The 19443-nt window shown below is 44.4% G+C and overlaps 1 protein-coding gene across 1 annotated transcript in view; it reads right to left on the minus strand.

Moving 5' to 3' along the window:
- Positions 1–2286: 2286 nt before the first annotated feature.
- Positions 2287–19443, minus strand: part of RASSF3 (Ras association domain family member 3) — an 87102-nt gene continuing 69945 nt past the window's right edge. Inside the window, exons 2-5 of the mRNA XM_032173156.2 lie at positions 15708–15815; positions 11816–12053; positions 9092–9201; positions 2287–5953 (exon numbers count right to left, since the gene is read on the minus strand). Of these exons, the coding sequence (XP_032029047.1) occupies positions 5804–5953; positions 9092–9201; positions 11816–12053; positions 15708–15815 (606 nt within the window). The 3' untranslated portion in view covers positions 2287–5803. The remainder of the gene's footprint in view (positions 5954–9091; positions 9202–11815; positions 12054–15707; positions 15816–19443) is intronic.

Consider the following 19443-nt stretch of genomic DNA (forward strand, 5'->3'; position numbering starts at 1 on the left):
GAAAGACTTGTCAAAAAAAACAAAACAAAATGAAACCAAAACCAACAGACAAAAAAAACCCAAAAGACAAAAAACAAAAACCCAAACCCAGATCCAAGCCTGCAGATGGAATAAATGATTTAGCTTCAGAGTTGTTGGTATATAACCCAGCTAGTCCCCACTCCCTCCTATTCTAGCCTTCACCACACCTGCCCCCCCCACCTTTATCCTTATATAAAACTTCTTTCTTATACATTCAATTAAGCAAGTAGTGATTCACACCACACAAGCGTACGCTTTAGACTTTGAATACTTACCTCCTAGTGTCTCTGCAGAGGATGAGCCTTGTTTGGGGGAATGGTTCCATGAGTCAAACCTTTGCACAAGTTTTGTGGCTCCTATTGCACTCTGTAGTACTGAAGCTGTTCTTCCGGTGGTTCCAGGAGAATTGTCTTACCAACTGCAGTGAGACCACTAAGTTTGGTTACCTGCCGTGTTATTTCCCCCATGCAACAGAACCTCTAAATGAAAACACAGGTCCAGGCTGGGCATGGTGGCTGTAATCCCAGTCCTTTAGGAGGCCAAAGCAGGAGGATCACTTAAGCCCAGGAGTTTGAGACCAGCGTGGGTAATATAGCCTGACTCCATCTTTACAAAAATGAAAAAAAATTAGCTGGATGTGGTGGCAGGCACCTGTAGTCCCAGCTACTTGAGAGGCTGAGATGGGAGGATCTCTTAAGCCAAGGAGGTTAAGGCTGCAGTAAGCCATAATCACGCCACTACGCTCCAGCCTGGATGACAAGGTGAGACCCCATCCCAAAAAATAAAAAGAAAGCACAGGTTAGCATTTCATTCTATGTGACTTAGTATAATCACCTAAATGAAATGATAAATGAACCAAAATGGATGAGAACACACTGATATCAACAAACCCCAATGGCACCAGAACAGTTACGCTTCGGGGTGAACTGTCCATTACGGCAATTTAACAGACTTTTGCTCCTTTACTCAATAGGCGATTTAACTGAGAAACTAGAGAGCACTTACAGGAAAAGATGGTAGAGAAACAGGGCAGTGCCCGGCTCTGCCACTCACTCACACAGTGGCCTTGAGCAAGCTGCTAAACCTCAACATGTCCGTTTCCACATCTGTGAAAAAAGGGATATGAAGTAATAGTGTGGTAACGTCATGGGGGAGTCAATGAGTTAATATACATATTAAGCATTTCAGAAGAATGCCTAGCACATGGTAAGCATTTTGTTGGCATTGGCTACTATAGTGTAGACCTTCACCACCACCCTCATTTTTTTTTTTTTTTTGACATAGAGTCTTGCTCTGTTGCCCAGGCTGGAGTACAGTGGCGCAATCACGGCTCACTACAGCCCCCGCCTCCCGGGTTCAAGCAATCCTCCTGCCTCAGCTTCTTAAGTAGCTGAGACAGCAGTCGTGTGCCACCACGCCTGGCTAATTTTTATATTTTTAGCAGAGAAGAGGTTTTGCCATGTTGGCCAACCTGGTCTTGAACTCCCGGCCTCAAGAAATCAGCCCGCCTCGGCCTCCCAAAGTGCTGGGATTACAGGCATGAGCCACCGTGCCTGGCCCCCTTCTTTCAACAAAACAAAACACCTAATTAGCGTTATCTGACAGTGTCTCCGAATTTGTCACCAATTGATAACTGTTGTTTCAATAAATATTCACGTGAGCCAAGCACGGTGGCTCATGCCTGTAATCCCAGCACTCTGGGAGGCCAAGGTCAGCAGATTACCTGAGGTCGGGAGTTTCAGAACACCTTGGCCAACAGGGTGAAACCCCGTCTTTACTAAAAATACAAAAATTAGCCAGGTGTGGTGGCACACGCCTGTTATCCCATCTACTCAGGAGGCTGAGGCAGGAGAATCACTTGAACCTAGGAGGTGGAGGTTGCAGTGAGCCCAGATTGTGCCACTGCACTCCAGCCTGGGAGACAGAGTGAAACTCTATCTCAAAAAAAAAAAAAAAAAAAAATGACTTAAAAAAAAAAAAAAGTACTACCTGTAATCCCAGCACTTTGGGAGGCCAAGGTGTGTTGGTCACTTGAGGTCAGGAGTTTGAGACCAGCCTAGCCAACATGGAGAAACCCCGTCGCTACTAAAAATACAAAAAAAAAAATTAGTCGGGTGTGGTGGCAGGCACCTGTAATCCCAGCTACTAGGGAGGCTGAGGCAGGAGAATCACTTGAACCTGGGAGGTGGAGGTTACAGTGAGCCAAGATCATGCCACTGCACTCCAGCCTGGGTGACATACTGAGACTCCATCTCCAAAAAAAAGGATAAAAATATAAAAATTCCCAAACATTCCCCACGCACCTTGGGTAGTAACCCAAGTAGAACCCCCAAACCTGATTCCTCTGAATATTTCAGTAGAAAAGCAAAATTATACAGAGCCATAATTTTCTGTCACAGTATTTTTATTTAGAGAGCAGCTATGGTACGTGAAAGGCCTCTACCATCTGGTGCCAGCCTTGCTCCTATTTCATCAGCCCCTCCAGGGGGCAGTGTAGTAGTAAAAACACTCCCAACAGCAGGCATGGAAGCTGAACACCATGGCACAAAGCCGAGGTGCAGGTGCGCACAGGGCGGAACTCCATCGTCCCTGTGGTTCCTCAGACACTCTCCATCCCATCTGTGTAAGGCAGTCATGGTGAACAAAAAAATACAAATACTCACTTTATGTTGAAGTGGTATGTTTCAGGGGTAGGAGACCTCAGGGCAAGAACAGGGGTGGAGGGAGAGGATTTCTAAAGAACTGACAAGGTTCTATTTTGGTAATGGTCATGAGGTGTCCATTTTATATAATAATCCTTTAAACTGTTTGCATGCTTTTTTATTTTTATTTTTTCACTCTCGGCCTCCCTCCTCTTTTGCATGCTTTATATACTTTTAAATGTGTATATTTCAAAAATTAAAACAATTGTTTTAAATAAATTGGAATATGCTGTGTGAGCTTAGGGTTATTTTTCCTCAGAGGATAAGGCAAAGAGAAAATGACATCTGAGAGAACAAATATGACCCACGCAAACCTAGTAAAGTTGTTGCATTGCAGCATGTGTCCCTGTGTATCTGCAAAAGCAGCTCAGCCCACTCCTGTGACCTTTTTAAATCTAGCATATTATCATAAATAAACACAAACAACTAATAACTTCAATTTTTAATAATGGAAACAATTTTGCCATTCTAGAAACTATTTTAGGGGAGAAAAATCTTCCCTACAAAAATAAACTAAAACCCATCAAAATTATAAATATTATAACTTTTTACTTCTGCCATTTAAAATGCTCTCCTGCAATACTACCCCTTCATTTAACATCTTTCCTGTACCATCACATATTGAAGAGAAAATAGTATTACAGCAAAGCTTAGATAGTTTAACATAACGATTTGTACAATGATTCTTAAAAAATCTTTGGCCTTTGTGGCCTTTTTTCTTCACTTACACATTAAAAATGCTGCTGCAGTAACCAGTGTTTGGGAAAGGACATCAGTCTTCAAGAACCATGAACTGACAGAATTTCAATACAGTAAGTTTCCAAATTGCAATTTGTAGTGCACATGACAGTGAGCAAGGTTCTGGATAAATACAGATGAGGATGCCTATTCAGACAATCTACTTCAAGTAAAAAAAAAAAAAAAATTCACAGATACCCATCAGCTACTACTTTAGGTTCTAACAGTGTCTTAATCTGAGAAACAAATGCTTCACAAAATATAAGTTTACTGGGATGAATAATTAAAAAACCAGGTGGTAATAACCATATACTCAAACCTAGGCCATAGTCTGAATAGTAAAACCAGTAAAAAAAATCACGAAGGCATTCCCTGAACAATAAAGGTAAAGTGTTGGATGACAATGTCACTAAAACCTCATCAATGTACTAAAGAGAAGTTACATGCAAAATTAAACAAGATGTGCCATACATATTTTATAGCTGCTAATTCTATTTTTTTCAACTTTCCTTAAATGCTTAGGAAGATATGATTGTCTCAGTAAATTGTGTGGCGCAGCATAACAACTTAAGTCTGCCTCCAACAAGATGGGTATTCTCCAAAAAGTCAGAAGAGCCACCAAGAGAGGAACAGAAATGCAATAAAAGGCACAGTTCACTTAGGCAAAGAACTGAAGCACCTTGGAATTTCAAAAAGAATCCATTAGGTGTCACCAAAGTGTTAACAATTCCTTGGGAATTTATAAACAAAAAATATCTAGACTAAAAATAGAATATAAGGGCCCCTCTGGAACCACTGCACACCTTTCCCTCTGCTCTCAGATTAAACTGCTGCATAAAATGAGGTTATTTAGCCTGTTTTAAGGAAGGCTTCTATTGCACATGCATTTCTTTGGTTGGTAATAACATGTACTTTTGTTAAAATATTTCCATAACGAAGCCCTGTTGTGTGGTTAGCTGGGTGTGGACTTTCCTCCCTTTCTTGGGGGCCCTCCTACTCACAGTCAAGTTGCCCTTTAGAACTAAAGATCTGCTAGGATTGGGTCTTTATTCAATAGCCCTGTTCTATATTATGTAAGAACAGATTTCAATGTAGAAAAGGGAGAGGGAGAGAGAGGGAGGGAGGGAGGGAGGAAGAGAGGGAGGGAGGAAAAGAACAAGGTAGGGTGGGAGACAGAAGGGAAGGAAAGAAAAAAGGGAAGAAAGGAAAAGGAAAGGAGGAATAAAAGGGAAGACAGTGATTGTCACCAAAGTTTACTTGATAAATATCCTAGCTAACAATCAAGGGAAAAACAGCTGCCCCTACCCAAATTCCGTCTCAACTTTGAAAACCACCTGTGGGGGAAAGCTATACACTGTATGTAACTTAACAAGAGTTAGTGAACGGTCACTGTCCTGCCTATGCAGAGCAGCTACACCAATCAGACCTTCCACTCCCAAAGGGCAGAGTTAGAGGGTGGGATCCAGCTGCGTGAGGCCCACCTCTGCCCAGCTCGGTAGGCTCCACCTGCCTGATTCTCTGATCGGTCGGCTGCAGAGTTCATGGGTCCCTCCTTTTGGTTTAGCTCCTACCTCTGGCTCTGTTCCCACATTCTACCCACCAGGAAACCAAGCGATCCTAAAATGGGTTTAACATCTCCACACTGAATGCTCTTAACTCGTTTACAAGCAACTACCCCTTTCTCCACTACCCTTAACTGAAAAGCCAAGTCACCTTCCATAGCCTGCAGTGCTTGCCACCACCCCACATGCCTTCTTCCAAACTTACACTTTCCTTTCTCTGTCAACCCCCTAACAAAATCCTTCACAATAAATTCCTCAGAGTTCCTAGATTCCTGTGCCTTTCGATTCACATAGATAGATTCCTCTGACATTAAAAAAAGAAAAGAAAACAAAACCAAACAAAAAACCGGACAGGTAGTTTCAAAATAGGACAAGTATTCAGAAAGATTCCTAGTTAAGCTTTTTAAAAAATCAACTGCATATCCGTAAGCTTAACAGCATCACATAATTAAAATAACCAAAAAAAAAAAAAAAAAAAAAAAAAAACGCACCCCAGAGTTCATGCTTCCAAGCACCCTCGAATGCTCCTGATGAGGCGACAGGTTCACAGCTTGCCAAGAGGTAACACTGCGGTGCTGAACAACAAGCTTGCAGAGTCCCTTACATGGGACGCCAAGGTGCAGGATGCTGTGTGACCAGGTTTGGGGAACAAAATCTACAGATAGAAAGGGGAAGACCCTAGCATAGTGGGGCAAGACAGCAGCCCTCTGAAAAGAGAGGCACTTGCTGCTGTTTTGTACATCGGTCCTGCACTGGGCCTCGCGGGCAGGGAGCCCCGCTTTAATCAGGCTTCCACACCTCGCGGAGGGCTTCTTCCAGCTTGTGTCTGTAGGCTGTGTAGCGCCTCTTCAGGTTCTGCAGCTGCTCATCTTCTTCCTTGTCCAAGATGCGCAAGAAATTCTGTAGTTCTGGAAGGCTGAAGGCTTCCCACTGTCAGGAAACACAGAAAGAAAAAACGCCAGGTGTTTAATGCTCAGTTAGACTTAGGAATGCTGACCAGGAGCTCCCGGAGGTGCAGCTGCCCTCCGCTCCCAGCCCCATGCCGCAGAAGGTGTGGTCTGCAAGCGCTGGGGTTGCCAGCTCCCTCCACTCCCACTCCCACCTCAGCTCACACCAATCACTTTCCTCCCCTCCCCTCCCACTGTTCTTCAAGACGATCTCCCTAAAAGCCAGAGACCTCCGTATCCCTAAGTCTATTAGACACTTTCATTCCTCACCTGATTTGACCCCCAGCAGCATTACAAACAACTCGACAGTCCTTTCATCTTAACCTCCAGTCCTCATTGTAACTGACTTCTTTCTTACCTCGCATAATCAATCTTATCACCCCCAAACAGTTCTCCATTCAGCCTTTTCTCCCTCAGTACGGCCCCTTGGTGCTAGCTGCTATCATCTATTCCTGCATCGCTGGAACAGCTTCCTACCTGGCCTCCTCACTTGGCTCTTATGCTCCCCCATCTGTTCCCCAAACAGAACATCCTTTGTAAAATGCACATCTGGCCAAGACTCTCCCCTGCTTAGAACCATCTAATGGCTTCCCTTAGTTGCTGAGGCTGTCTGAAAGACTCTAAACTCTCCGGCCCCATCTCTCTCTCACTGAGCTTCACTCTCTACCCAAGTGGTATGCGTTCTCCCCTCCTCCACTTTGCCTGGCTATGAACTACTCATCCTCCCCCTCTCAGCTTAAATGACACTTTCTCTAAGCAGCTTTCCACAACTTCCTCCCCTCTCTTCCCACCAAAGACTAAGTGTATCAAAAGCCTTCACAGAGCCCTGATCACAACCAAGATTTTAAAATTACAATTATTTGCTTAGTATCTATCTCACCTGCACCTTACCTACACCACAGCTGCCGTACTTCTCACTATTTGGAGTTTATCTCTTGCCTTGAGGCTCTGAGCCTTGTTTCCCTAACAGCTCCTAGTACTTATTTAGCAGGCACAAAATAAGTTTTTAGGCTGGGCATTGTGGCTCATGCCTATAATCCCAGCACTTTGGAATGCTTAGGCAGGAGGATCACTTGAGCCCAGAAGTTCAAGACCAGAAGTTCGAGACCAGCCTGGGCAATATAGTGACACCCTGTCTCTACAAAAAATTTAAAAATTATCTGGCTGTGGCGGTACATTCCTGTAGTCCCAGCTACCCGGGAGGCTGAGGTGGGAGGATTGCTTGAGCCCGGGAGATTAAGGCTGCAGTGAGCTATGATTGTGCCACTGCACTCCAGCATGGGTGACAGTGCAAGACCCAGTCTCTTTAAAAAGAAAAAAAAAAATTTAAACAAATTTTAAAAAATAGAAGCAGTGAATGTCAAGGAGAGTATGTAGCATCATCTAGGAGGTTTTTTCCAAACACATCCTCCTCTCCCAAAGGGGGCCCTGGATCCTGGTGGAGAACTGCTGTCGGATGGGGTAGAGAAAAGGTTCAAGATAATCAAATACAAAAAAATAGTGAAAAATAAGTATATCCACCAAGTGGGCTCCGTGGTAGAAGAAGAATTCCTGGAGATCAGTTTAGGCTGGTTATTTAAAATAAATAAAAAAAAAGAGCAACATGGAGTAGGAGAGCAAAACTTCCACGTTAGAATATTCTGTTAATTTTTAAAATTTTAACAGATTATCTCTTACCTATGTTAAGTCTCCAAAATAAAGACATCATATAAATATCCCTCCCACCCCCAACAGCTATGGAAATTCCTTCGTCAGTTCAGTTTTCCTTAAATAACTGAGAAATAAGAACACCATACAGAGGTCCAGTACAGCAGTCTGGAACAATAAAACCCGATGTCAAGTCAATTTCAAAACTAAGTTAAGGCCAGGTGCAGTGACTCACGCCTGTAATCCCAGCACTTTGGGAGGCTGAGGTGGGAGGATTGCTTGAGCCCAGGAGTTTGAGACCAGCTTGGGCAACGTAGTGAGACCCTATCTCTAACTATAATTAAAATAAAATAAAATAACTAATAAAATTCTTGCCCAATGTAGTTCTAGTTGCTACTTAAAACACTAAGTACAAGACAAATAAAACACTGACTAGACTATGCTAATGTGTCTGGCTTAAGCTGGCAGAGGGAATGCTTACCAACTGCAAAGCCAAGTCAGATTTTTGCACCCTGCCTTCTCCCCAAAATGAGTCTGAACGTCTTGAAAAGCTTCAAAACACCAGAATCAAAAGAAACTTCAAAAACATCTAAAACCACTGTCTTCCTAAAACTCCCTTCACTTACATGTATACATTTCTAATTGTGACTCAAAGCCACCTTGTAAAGTGTTTAGTCCCATTTAACAGATTTTAAAACTGAAGGCTAAAAGATCAGAAGATTTACCCAAGGTCATGCTACTAATCTAACAAACAGTAGGAAACAGAGTCGTTTCCTAACTTTTAACCTAGAAACCCTATTCTCAATTGCACCATGTAGGACATTTCATACCATTTCCTATTCCAGACAGAATACTGGGACAGGAGCTTGGGATTTGCTCAAGTGTCATTTAAAGCTGACACTTGATCTAGAGGGCAGGCTCAAGTGCTTTTTTTCTCCTACTGAACTGGCTAAATACAATCCTCTCTGGAGACAACGTGGCAAATGATGCACATGGAAACATAATTTCTTAATCAGTTGACTGGGCAAGGGGGAAAAAAAAGATGCTAGAAAGCTAAATGTCTTCCATGGTAAAGAGATCGAATTTCCTTTCATATCCCTTTAGAAGGGAATTAGCCTGGAGACTTTTGTTAGTAGCAAACACATGGTGAGTGTCAACTTTCAAAGTTCAGCTGGACTGGAGTATTTTGGAGGTGGGAAGGGGTGAAAATGACTCTCTGGATGGAGATCAAGTAAAAACATTTTATTTTCTCCCACCTCTGAAAATGACAGACTAATAATATAAGGTTGTGAGAGAACGACATCGTAGGCTAACTTTGGGTTCATTTCTGACAATTCAAAATCTCTCTCCCTCTCCCTGCCCTCCAACTCTCTTCTCTTCCCATCCCCCATCAATAGCCAAGTCACTAGGCTACTGCAATAAAATAGGGCCAGCTGTTCTGTATAGTTTAAAGCAATAGTGAACAATAACTTACTTCTCCAATTTCATGTTCACGAAGAACAAAACTAAGTGTGTCTGTTCTGGGCCCTGCTACCAAACGCAGGTAGAGTGGATGTTCCCGGTCTGAGAGCTTGCAGGCGTAGACTGGGTAAAGAAACAAGCAGCATGTTACAGAGTATTCAGCCATTCCTGAGACCACTTCCCCACTGTGATCCCCTCCTCCAGATCAAGGTGACCATCCAAGTTACCCCAGCCTCTAAGTTGCCAATCGGCTCATCTTATTATTTAATACCAGTAGCCCACAGTGGAATAAAATATATTCTGTTTCTGTTCAAATATAAACTGTGCCTTGATTAAGAAGGAAATTATTTTCAAGAATAAATTTTAACGGGTAGTAGTCCCAAAATATGCTTATAGTTAGCTCTGCTCTTCATTTTAGAAAACAAGATAAGAGCCAGGCATGGTGGCTCACGCCTGTAATCCCAGTACTTTGGGAGGCTGAGGTGGGCAGGTCACCTGAGGCCAGGAGTTTGAGACCAGCCTGGCCAACATGGCGAAACCCTGTCTCTACTAAAAATACAAAAAAATCAGCCGGGTGTGGTGGCAGGCACCTGTAATCCCAGCTACTTGGGAGGCCGAGGCAGGAGAATCGCTGGAACCTGGGAGGTGGAGGTTGGAGTGAGCCGAGATCGTGCCATTGCACTCCTGCCTGGGCAACAAGAGTGAAACTCTGTCTCAAAAAATAAATAAATTTTTTTTAAATGGAAAAAAAAAAAGCAAGATAAGAAACCTAAAAAAGGGTCTACTACTCCTTTAAAAACAATAAAAATAGGCCAGGCATAGTGGCTCGCACCTGTAATCCCAACACTTAAAGGCTGAGGCAGGAGGCTCACTTGAGGCCAGGAGTTCGAGACCAGCCAGGGCAACATAGCAAGACCCCGGTCTCCAAAAAAAAAAAGAAATTTTTTTTTCTAACTAGCCAGGCATAATGGTGCCCGCCTATAGTCCTAGCTACTTAGGAGGCTGAGGCAAGTGCATCACTTGAGCCCAGGAGTTCAAGGTCACAATGAGCTATGATCGTGCCATGGTACTCCAGCCTAGGTGACAGAGTAAGACGCTGTCTCAAAAACCAAGGCCTGGCATGGTGGCTCACGCCTGTAATCCAGCACTTTGGGAGGCCGAGACAGGTGGATTGCCTGGGGTCAGGAGTTTGAGACCGGCCTGGCCACCAACAGGGTGAAACTCCGTCTCTACTAAAAATACAAAAGTTAGCTGGGCATGGTGGTGGGCACTTGTAATTGCAGCTACTTGGGAGGATGAGGCAGGAGAATCACTGGAACCCGGCAGGCGGAAGTTGCAGTGAGCCGAGACTGTGCCACTGCACTCCAGCCTGGGCAACAGAGCAAAACTCCGTCTCAAACAAACAAACAAAAAACAAATTATAAGCTCTGGTAGCTTCAAGCACAGCTATATATGTCTCATGCTGGACACACACATACAGTGACATTGCCAATCGTGTTAAAGGATTTGCCAGCCATGGGGGTAATATTTCAACAAGTCACTATTACTTTCAGATTGTACAGCTAAAGTCCAGGTGAGCAGGCCAAGAAACAGGCAGATAAAAATGCCATCGAGCTTCTCTACATTATTGTGGCACTTCCAGATGCACTGTATCGCAGGTGCCAATTTCCCTGTAGATATAAACCCCCACAATACTAAGCTTGTGACCTCTGGAGGTAGGAACCCTGGCCTGTTCATCTTTGTATTCCACAGGGTCTAGCCCCATGGTATGTTTTTAAAAAGATGTATGCATACTCAGCAATGAGCTGGGTTTCATCCTGTGTAACTGAAGAACACTACTATCATGTCAAGGTTAATATATTTCCTTCTATAGCTACATTAGGCTTTACCGAGAAAAACTAAAGAAAGCTTAAATAGTTTACGGTACACACACACACACACACACACACACACACACACACACACACACCCCAATTTCAAATCGCATGTAGTAAGTCACTGAATCACTTGAATCACTACTGTCCACCACTGGTATCAATTTCTGGTCATTGCCTGACCTGGAATATCTCATTCTGTTTCATGCAGTAATTTAATATTTAATGTTCTCTTTCTATCCCCTGAATGTGGATATTAAGTTTAGTCAGACCCTAGATCAAAATGTTATTCACTCATTTGATGAGCCTCTGGGGGCAGAGTACCAAAATGTCCCGGTGTAACACCAAGTGAGACAAGCTAAGGAAACAGGAGAGCCCAGGGCTGGGCCGTTTCCATCAGTACGCTGAAATGTGCTGTGATGCACATGTGCCTCCCCAGTCACAAGGTCTCAGCACAGGTCCACCAAACCACTCCATGTACCAATGCACATCAAATGTGGAATGTGCTATTGAAAACTTCAAACACAGAGGCACTCTTTTGTGTCCTAAAGAAAACTAAAATCAAAGCCACTCCTAACAACAACCAAAACCAGCCCCCGCCCCATCCCCCCACCAACAACACAAAATGGATGCCCATCACATATGGATGCTTCCAAGCTCCTCAGACCCTCAACTGTCCAACTCAAAAATATGGACAGCCAGGAAGCACTAAGTGCATGCTAAGATCACCATGGCTTCCAGCATTGGACTCCAGGCTCTGACACAATTGACATGGATGAGACCCACCAGTCTTCCCTCTGCTAATGAGAACAGCAGATGTAAGTAGAAGCACAGACCATTTTCCTTTTAAGCTGGCAGCGTACCTTGGTCTTCCCTGTGACAACGCTTATAAAGTGCAAACTTGGCAGGGCTCTCAGTCACGAGAAACTTTTTGAGCAGGGCCTCGATCACTTCCCCAACAGTGTTTGTGCTGCTGATATGAAGTGTATTCATACAGCCATTGCTACTGGGAGAGAGTTTTCCAGAATTTGGAGAAGTCTGTGGAGGTTTGCAGAGTTCCATCTGTACTTTAATGAAGCCAGTGTAAATCCCATTTGAATTCTGAAGCAGGGAGAGAAGCACACTCTTAGCTGGGTGGATGGTGGCACTTTAGGGAAGAAGCATATCAAAACAAAATGGGAAGGTGAAACACTCCTTTGTTCTCTTCTCTTGAGGTTTGTGGCAGAACTTCACTAAAGATTGCCCCCAAAGGAATGACCTCAGAGGGCGGTTAACACACCAGGCAAAGTGCTTCCAGAGGCAAGGTCTGCAGGGCAGATGTGGCCACTGAAGAAGCCTCCTGATGCTGTGACTGACTGCCGGCCCCAGACTCATGCCTCTGAAGCTACTGGCAAAAGGTCAGGGCCCATTTGCGAGGTTACAATCCAATGGAGCAGATGCTAGCCAAACCACAAAACTTATTAAAGCTTGGGGGATATGTCTAGGCTACAGGCTCAAAGGAAACAACATCCTCAACTGGTGACTATTATACGCAAAAGGAAGGTCACAATTAGGGCTCTGAAATACTGAAGTCAACAACAAGGGGACAGTAAGAAAACAGGCTATTTTCATTCCTAGTGGCTATATTCATATGCACTGAATTACCAACTTTGCTTAAACTTTTTAATGCAGCATATATGCCATACAACATAGAATGCATTTCAGGTCTCTTAAGCAGCATTTTAAAAACAAATTCAATCGCTTGAAACCAGAAGGTAGAGGTTGCAGTGAGCCAAGATCACGCCATTGCACTCCAGCTTGGGCGACAGAGCGAGACCCTGTCTCAAAAAAACAAAACAAAACAAAACAAAAAACAAAAACAAACAAATTCAAACCACTATACTTCACAGTACACATCTTTTTTTTTTTTTTTTTTTTTTTTTTTTATTGACGGAGTCTCACTCTGTCACCCAGGCTGGAGTGCAGTGGCGCAATCTTGGCTCACTGCAAGCTCCACCTCCCGGGTTCACGCCATTCTCCTGCCTCAGCCTCTCCGAGTAGCTGGGACTACAGGCGCCCGCCACCACGCCCGGCTAATTTTTTGTATTTTTAGTAGAGATGGGGTTTCACCGTGGTCTCGATCTTCTGACCTCGTGATCCGCCCGCCTCGGCCTCCCAAAGTGCTGGGATTACAAGCGTGAGCCACCGCGCCTGGCCCACAGTACAGATCTTAAAAACAACTATCTTCACTGATGGTAGAATTACTATTTCTTAGTTGCCAAAAACAGTAATAACAGTTTGGTCTTCGCTTTTTATTTTTATTTTTGTATTCAGTATATTTGGGGCCGGGTGCAGTGGCTCATGTCTGTAATCCCAGCACTTTGGGAGGCCGAGGCGAGCAGACCACTGGAGGTCAGGAGTTCGAGACCAGCCTGGCCAACAGGGTGAAATCCCGTCTCTACTAAAAATACAAAAAAAAAAAAAATTAGCTGGGTGTGGTGGCAGGCGCCTGTAATCCCAGCTACTCGGGAGGCTGAGGCAGGAGAATCTCTTGAACCCAGAGGTGGAGGTTGCAGTGAGCCGAGATTACGCCATTACACTTCAGCCTGGGCGACAGAGACTACATTTCAAAAACAAACAAAAACAGTATATTTAGAAAAGATTTATTGTAATGTGTTATTAAAACAAACTGCCAAGTGTTACATATAAATGCCACAGTTAAAGTAGAACATTTAAAACTACCTTTATGGTATGTTATTTTTCTTCCTTCCCACAAGATCAATTTTCAATCCCAATTCTCTAGTTTGTTCTTTTTTTTTTTTTCTTTTTTTGAGACAGGGTCTCACTCTCTCACCCAGGCTGGAGTGCAGTGGCACGAACACAGCTCACTGCAGCCTCAACTTCCTGAGTTCAAGTGATCCTCCTGCCTCAGCCTCCTGAGTAGTTGGGACTGCAGGCACCTGCCACCACGCCTGGCTAATTCTTCTATTTTTAGTAGAGATGGGGTTTCGCCATGTTGACTAGGATGGCCTTGAACTCTTTTTTTTGAGACGGGGTCTTGCTCTGTCGCCTAGGCTGGAGTGCAGTGGCGTGATCTTTGCTCACTGCAAGCTCCGCCTCCTGGGTTCATGCCATTCTCCTGCCTCAGCCTCCCGCGTAGCTGGGACTACAGGCGCCCGCCACCACATCCAGCTAATTTTTGTATTTTTAGTAGAGACGGGGTTTCACTGTGTTAGCCAGGATGGTCTCGATCTCCTGACCTCGTGATCTGCGCAGCGTCCCAAAGTGCTGGGATTACAGGCGTGAGCCATCATCGAACTCTTGACTTCAAGTGATCCACCCGCCTCAGCCTCCCAAAATGCTGATTACAGGTGTGAGCCACTGTGCCCAGCCCAAAATTTTTATCTTTAAAATGATATGGATAATTTGTATCTGTTTTAGTCTCTATGGGGAAAGAAAAAAAAAACATAGCAAGGGGAATTCTCCTTTGATGAAAAAATGTGTTTGAAAAAGAAATCTTGCTGCTGGAATGATGAAGAATCTTGGGATTCTCTGCTCCTCTCCCCTCTTTTTGGAGGAGTTCTACCAGGGAGGGTCCTTTACCACAAGGGTTTCTATCTGAAAGCTCCTCCCCAAGAATCACCGATTCGGTAGGGCCTGTTTTAAACCAATCACCTTGTCCTTTACCAAACTCTGTCAGTTCACAGTAAACAGACTGAGAGACAGGGGTCCAAGTGCCCTGGAAACTGGCACTAAGGGCTAACAAGTGCCATGAAGAAGGCGGGCCACCCAATGGGTAGGTGAGACCTAGATGCCAGCTAAGTTTAGAGGAACATGAATACTCTAGCTCTACTGTCAGCTCGTTTACCTGTCACCAGGCCCTGAGGCTTCTCCCTCCTGTACGCCGCCGACTCTCTGCATGCTTCAAACAGTGTGGCGCAATGCTGTGGAAGCCTGCGACGGCGACGTGGAAGAAACTGAGTATTAAGTACCTTGTCTTACACTAACGACTGGCAGAGAAAACTATCCTATTATATACCTCTATATTCCAATCCATGGGCTCAGAATCCTTTCCCTGACACTTCCATATTTATTTTGTACAAGACAAAAACTTAGGGGCTTCTGATACCTGTAATCCCAGCACTTTGGGAGGCCAAGCTGGGCAGATCCCTTGAGCCAAGGAATCTGAGATGAGCCTGGGTAATATGGCAAACCCCGTCGCTACAAAAAATACAAAAATGAGCTGGGCATGGTGGCAAGCACCTGTGGTCCCAGCTACTCGGGAGGCTGAGGTGGGAGGATTACTTGAGCCCGGAGGTCGAGGCTGCAGTGAGCAGTGATCGTGCCACCGCACTCCAGCCCATGTGACAGAGCAAAACCTTGTTTCAAAAAAAAAAAAAAAAAAAACCAAAACAAACAAAAAAAAAACCTTACCTGAGGTCTTCTTAGAATCTGAGTCACCATTTCTGTGTGTTAGGCAATGATGCTAAAAATCCTTTGAGGAGGGAGGGGTGGGTCACAAAATCTTTTAAAATAAAATTATAAGTGTTTCACTTTTTTAAGGTTAACCCAACAACTGATTTTTGAGACAAAGCTACTTCACAATACAGATTTAAATTGAAAGCCACAGAAATATTCCACTTTCCTGTTCTGTATACCTTGACTACTACACTTCTACAAATGTTATTCAGATATTTAGAACTATAGATAGTAGTACCAACAATTTATATTTGTCTTTTGACAGGTGTCAACCTAAATAGTATTGTGAGTACTTACCAAGGTCATCTTCAACTTGTCTGTGACTGCTAAGTTGTATTTATGAACTTTCTCTTTGATCTCCTCTTTGCTGAGGTAACTGTGGGTTTCCTTCTCTTTCTCAACATCCTGGAAGAAAAACAAGATATGTCACATGTGAGCAATCATAGAAAAAAGTGCGGATAGGCCGGGCGCGGTGGCTCACACCTGTAATCCCAGCACTTTGGGAGGCTGAGGTGGGCGGATCACCTGAGGTTGGGAGTTCAAGACCACCCTGACCAAAAGAGAGAAACCCTGTCTCTACTAAAAATACGAAATTAGCTGGGCGTGGTGGCGCATGCCTGTAAACCCAGCTACTTGGGAGGCTGAGGCAGGAGAATAACTTTGAACCCGAGAGGCAAAGGTTGTGGTGAGCTGAGATCATGCCATTGCACTCCAGCCTAGGCAACAAGAGCAAAACTCTGTCTCGGGAAAAAAAAAAAAAAAAAAAGCGGATAAGTCAGGATTTTTAAAAAATTCCACACAAGGGCCGGGCACGGTGGCAGAAGCCTGCAATCCCAGGACTTTGAGAGGCCAAGGAGGGCAGAGCTTGGGCCCTGGAGATTGTGACCAGGCTGGGCAACATGAGGAAACTCTTATCTCTACAAAAAATACAAAAATTAGCTGGGCGCGGTGGTGCGCACCTGTAGTCTCAGCTAGTTAGGAGGCTGAGGTGGGAGGATCACCTCAGCCCAGGTCGAGGCTGTAGTGAGCCATAATTGTGCCACTGTGCTCTAGCCTGGGTGACAGAGTGTGACCCTGTCTCAAAAAAAAAAAAAAAAAATTACAACCCACACAAGAAGAACCTTATTGTTCTTGCATGTTACCTTGAAACACACACACACACACTCTCTCTCTCTCTCCTTCTCTCCCTCGCTGCTTCCCTTTCGTTCTTACTTTCAAACTCTCCAGGCTCATCCACCAATTACGGTTCTCATTCTTTCAGACTACAGTCTTCCTAGGGGATGGAGATATATATATATATATATATATATCACTCCGGGCTTCTTTTTTTTTTTGAGACAGAGTCTCGCTGTCGCCCAGGCTGGAGTGCAGTGGCGCTATCTCGGCTCACTGCAGGCTCCGCCCCCCGGGGTTCACGTCATTCTCCTGCCGCAGCCCGCCACCTCGCCCGGCTAATTTTTTGTATTTTTAGTAGAGACGGGGTTTCACTGTGTTAGCCAGGATGGTCTCGATCTCCTGACCTCGTGACCCGCCCGCCTCAGCCTCCCAAAGTGCTGGGATTACAGGCGTGAGCCACCGCGCCCGGCCCCTAAGGGATATATTTTTTAAAAAACTAATTTGTCAGCAGCTACAAGTAACACTTCATTACCAATATTATTCTGCAAAACTGTCATTGCTAAATTTCTCTTCTGCGAAAACATCATTTCCTCAGCATGCCTGCTAGATTGGCCATTTCTGTTTTAAACAACATTTAAAGACATTTACCACAAGTTTCTCTTTAGCAACTTGTATTAACTCTGTCGTCTTTATACCTTTACAGTATTTATCGGCAAAAAGTACAGCAGCTAATCAGTATTAACTGGCACTATTCACAGACTCATACTAATCACTGACCTGTAAACTGTACACAACTACCAGAGGGTAGTTCATCTCCCAAACAAATCCCCAGGCCAAGATACAAGTAGCCAGACTTCTTCCCACCCTTCCAGTCTCACCCACTTCTCTACCTCCCCACACTCTAGAGGGAGAAATATCAGTTAAATCCTCTTCTCACTGTGAAGAATTTATCAATAATTAGCTGTCTAAAGAGTCCCATCAGTGCATGACATTATGCAGTAGCAGACGTGATCACAAATGACCAAATGACAGCGTTTTGTCACCCTGATGAAGTATACCAGGCACCTAACTTGTATCACCTTTACTTCTCCCAACAACCTAATCAAGGAGGCATTATTATACCAGTTTCAGTAAATTAAACTGCTGAAAAAAAATGTGGAAGCAAATGAAACCTGCTAACCCTCCCTAACTCCAACCTTTACTGGGAGCTCTAAGTACTTCCACAGGGGTGTTCTCATTTAATCCTCCCAACAATGAGCTAATTAATGCTAATTAGCACCCCCACGTTACAGATAAGGACAGAAGATTTACAGAGGTCAAGCAGTTTGTCCAAGGACAACCCAACTAGTTGAGAGACCAAGTTCCACTTTAATCCAGGTCTTCTAGGGTGCTCCCACTAAATCCAATTGGTCCCCAAGGGTCTGGTGTGGGTAAACATTTAAAAACCTACAGAAAGGCTGCATAATCAGATTCAACACAAAGAGAGGAAGAACAGTTAAAATCCAATGATTTACGCTTGCAAAATAAAGCCTTTGTAAACACGCCTCTTTCTGCCAGACACATCACACCATTCTCACAGCTGGATAGTCTCCAGGCAGGCACTGGTTTCCATCTGCCCACTGGAAGCTAGTGTCGTAAGTAAATACACCAGGAGGGGCTACTACAGAACTTGCATCAATACCATGTAGAGTAAGAAAAGGCTCTTGATCCATTGAAGCCTCAAGATCTTTGACTTTAGACCCTAAGAGGGGTGTGCTGACTACAAATTAACTCGGTGACTTTTCTTTTTTTTTTTTTGAGATGGAGTCTTGCTCTGTCACCCAGGCTGGAGTGCAGTGGCCCTATCTCGGCTCACTGCAGCCTCCGCCTCCTGGGTTCACGCCATTCTCCTGCCTCAGCCCCCCAAGTAGCTGGGACTACAGGCACCCGCCACCACGCTTGGCTAATTTTTTGTATTTTTAGTAGAGATGGGGTTTCACCATTAGGTCTCGATGGCCTGACCTCGTGATCCGCCTGCCTGGGCCTCCCAAAGTGCTGGGATTACAGGCGTGAGCCACCACCCCCAGCCTATCTCGGTGACTTTTCAATGTCAGCACCATCCTGGTGAAGTCTAATGGGTCAGTATATTGGGTAATACTGGATAAATACCAGCACAAGATAATGTGCTCATTCCCTAGCTTCAGGGGTAGACTTCAAAGTCCCTTGGGAGCATCCTATTTGCCAATGTAAAACCCCAAAGTAATCTTATTTTTGGTATTAGTGTTTGGTGGGTGAAAAGCTGTGGATTAAAATAAGCTTTCAAAAGCTCCAGTGACTACTTCCAAGAAAGTGTTTTGCTTTGTTTGAGACAGGGTCTCACTTTATCACCCAGGCTGGTATGCAGGGGCGTGATCACGGCTCACTGCAGCCTTGACTTCCTGAGTTCAAACGATCCTCCCACCTCAGTCTCCTGAATAGCTGGGACTACAGGCAAGCACCACTGCGCCTAGCTAATTTTTTCTACAGATGAGGTCTGGCTATGTTGCCCAGGCTGCTCTTGAACTCCTGGGCTCAAGCAGTCCTCCCACCTTAGTCTCCAAAAGTGCTGGGATTACAGGTATGAGCCACTGCACTGAGCCCTAATGAAGTTTTAAACATGTATCATATCTCTGATTGTCTTGCTCTTACCAATCCACAATTAGCTGGGTACCAGTCATAGCTGAAGAAGAAAATGAGGTAGTCTTGGCTTGTACATTCAGTTTTAACTGTCCAAAGACTCTTCAAAGCATATACTAAAAAGTGTATAATAAGGGACTTACAATCTCATGGATGTGGGGTGGGAAGTTGGCAGGGCAAAGGGGTGTTACAGAAAGTGCACCACACCTGCAAGACTTGGGCTCCAGTCCTGGGCCTGTCACCAACTAACCCTGTGCCTTGG

The sequence above is a fragment of the Hylobates moloch genome, unplaced genomic scaffold (genome assembly GCF_009828535.3).
Source record: "Hylobates moloch isolate HMO894 unplaced genomic scaffold, HMol_V3 SCAFFOLD_13, whole genome shotgun sequence".
Taxonomy (NCBI): domain Eukaryota; kingdom Metazoa; phylum Chordata; class Mammalia; order Primates; family Hylobatidae; genus Hylobates; species Hylobates moloch.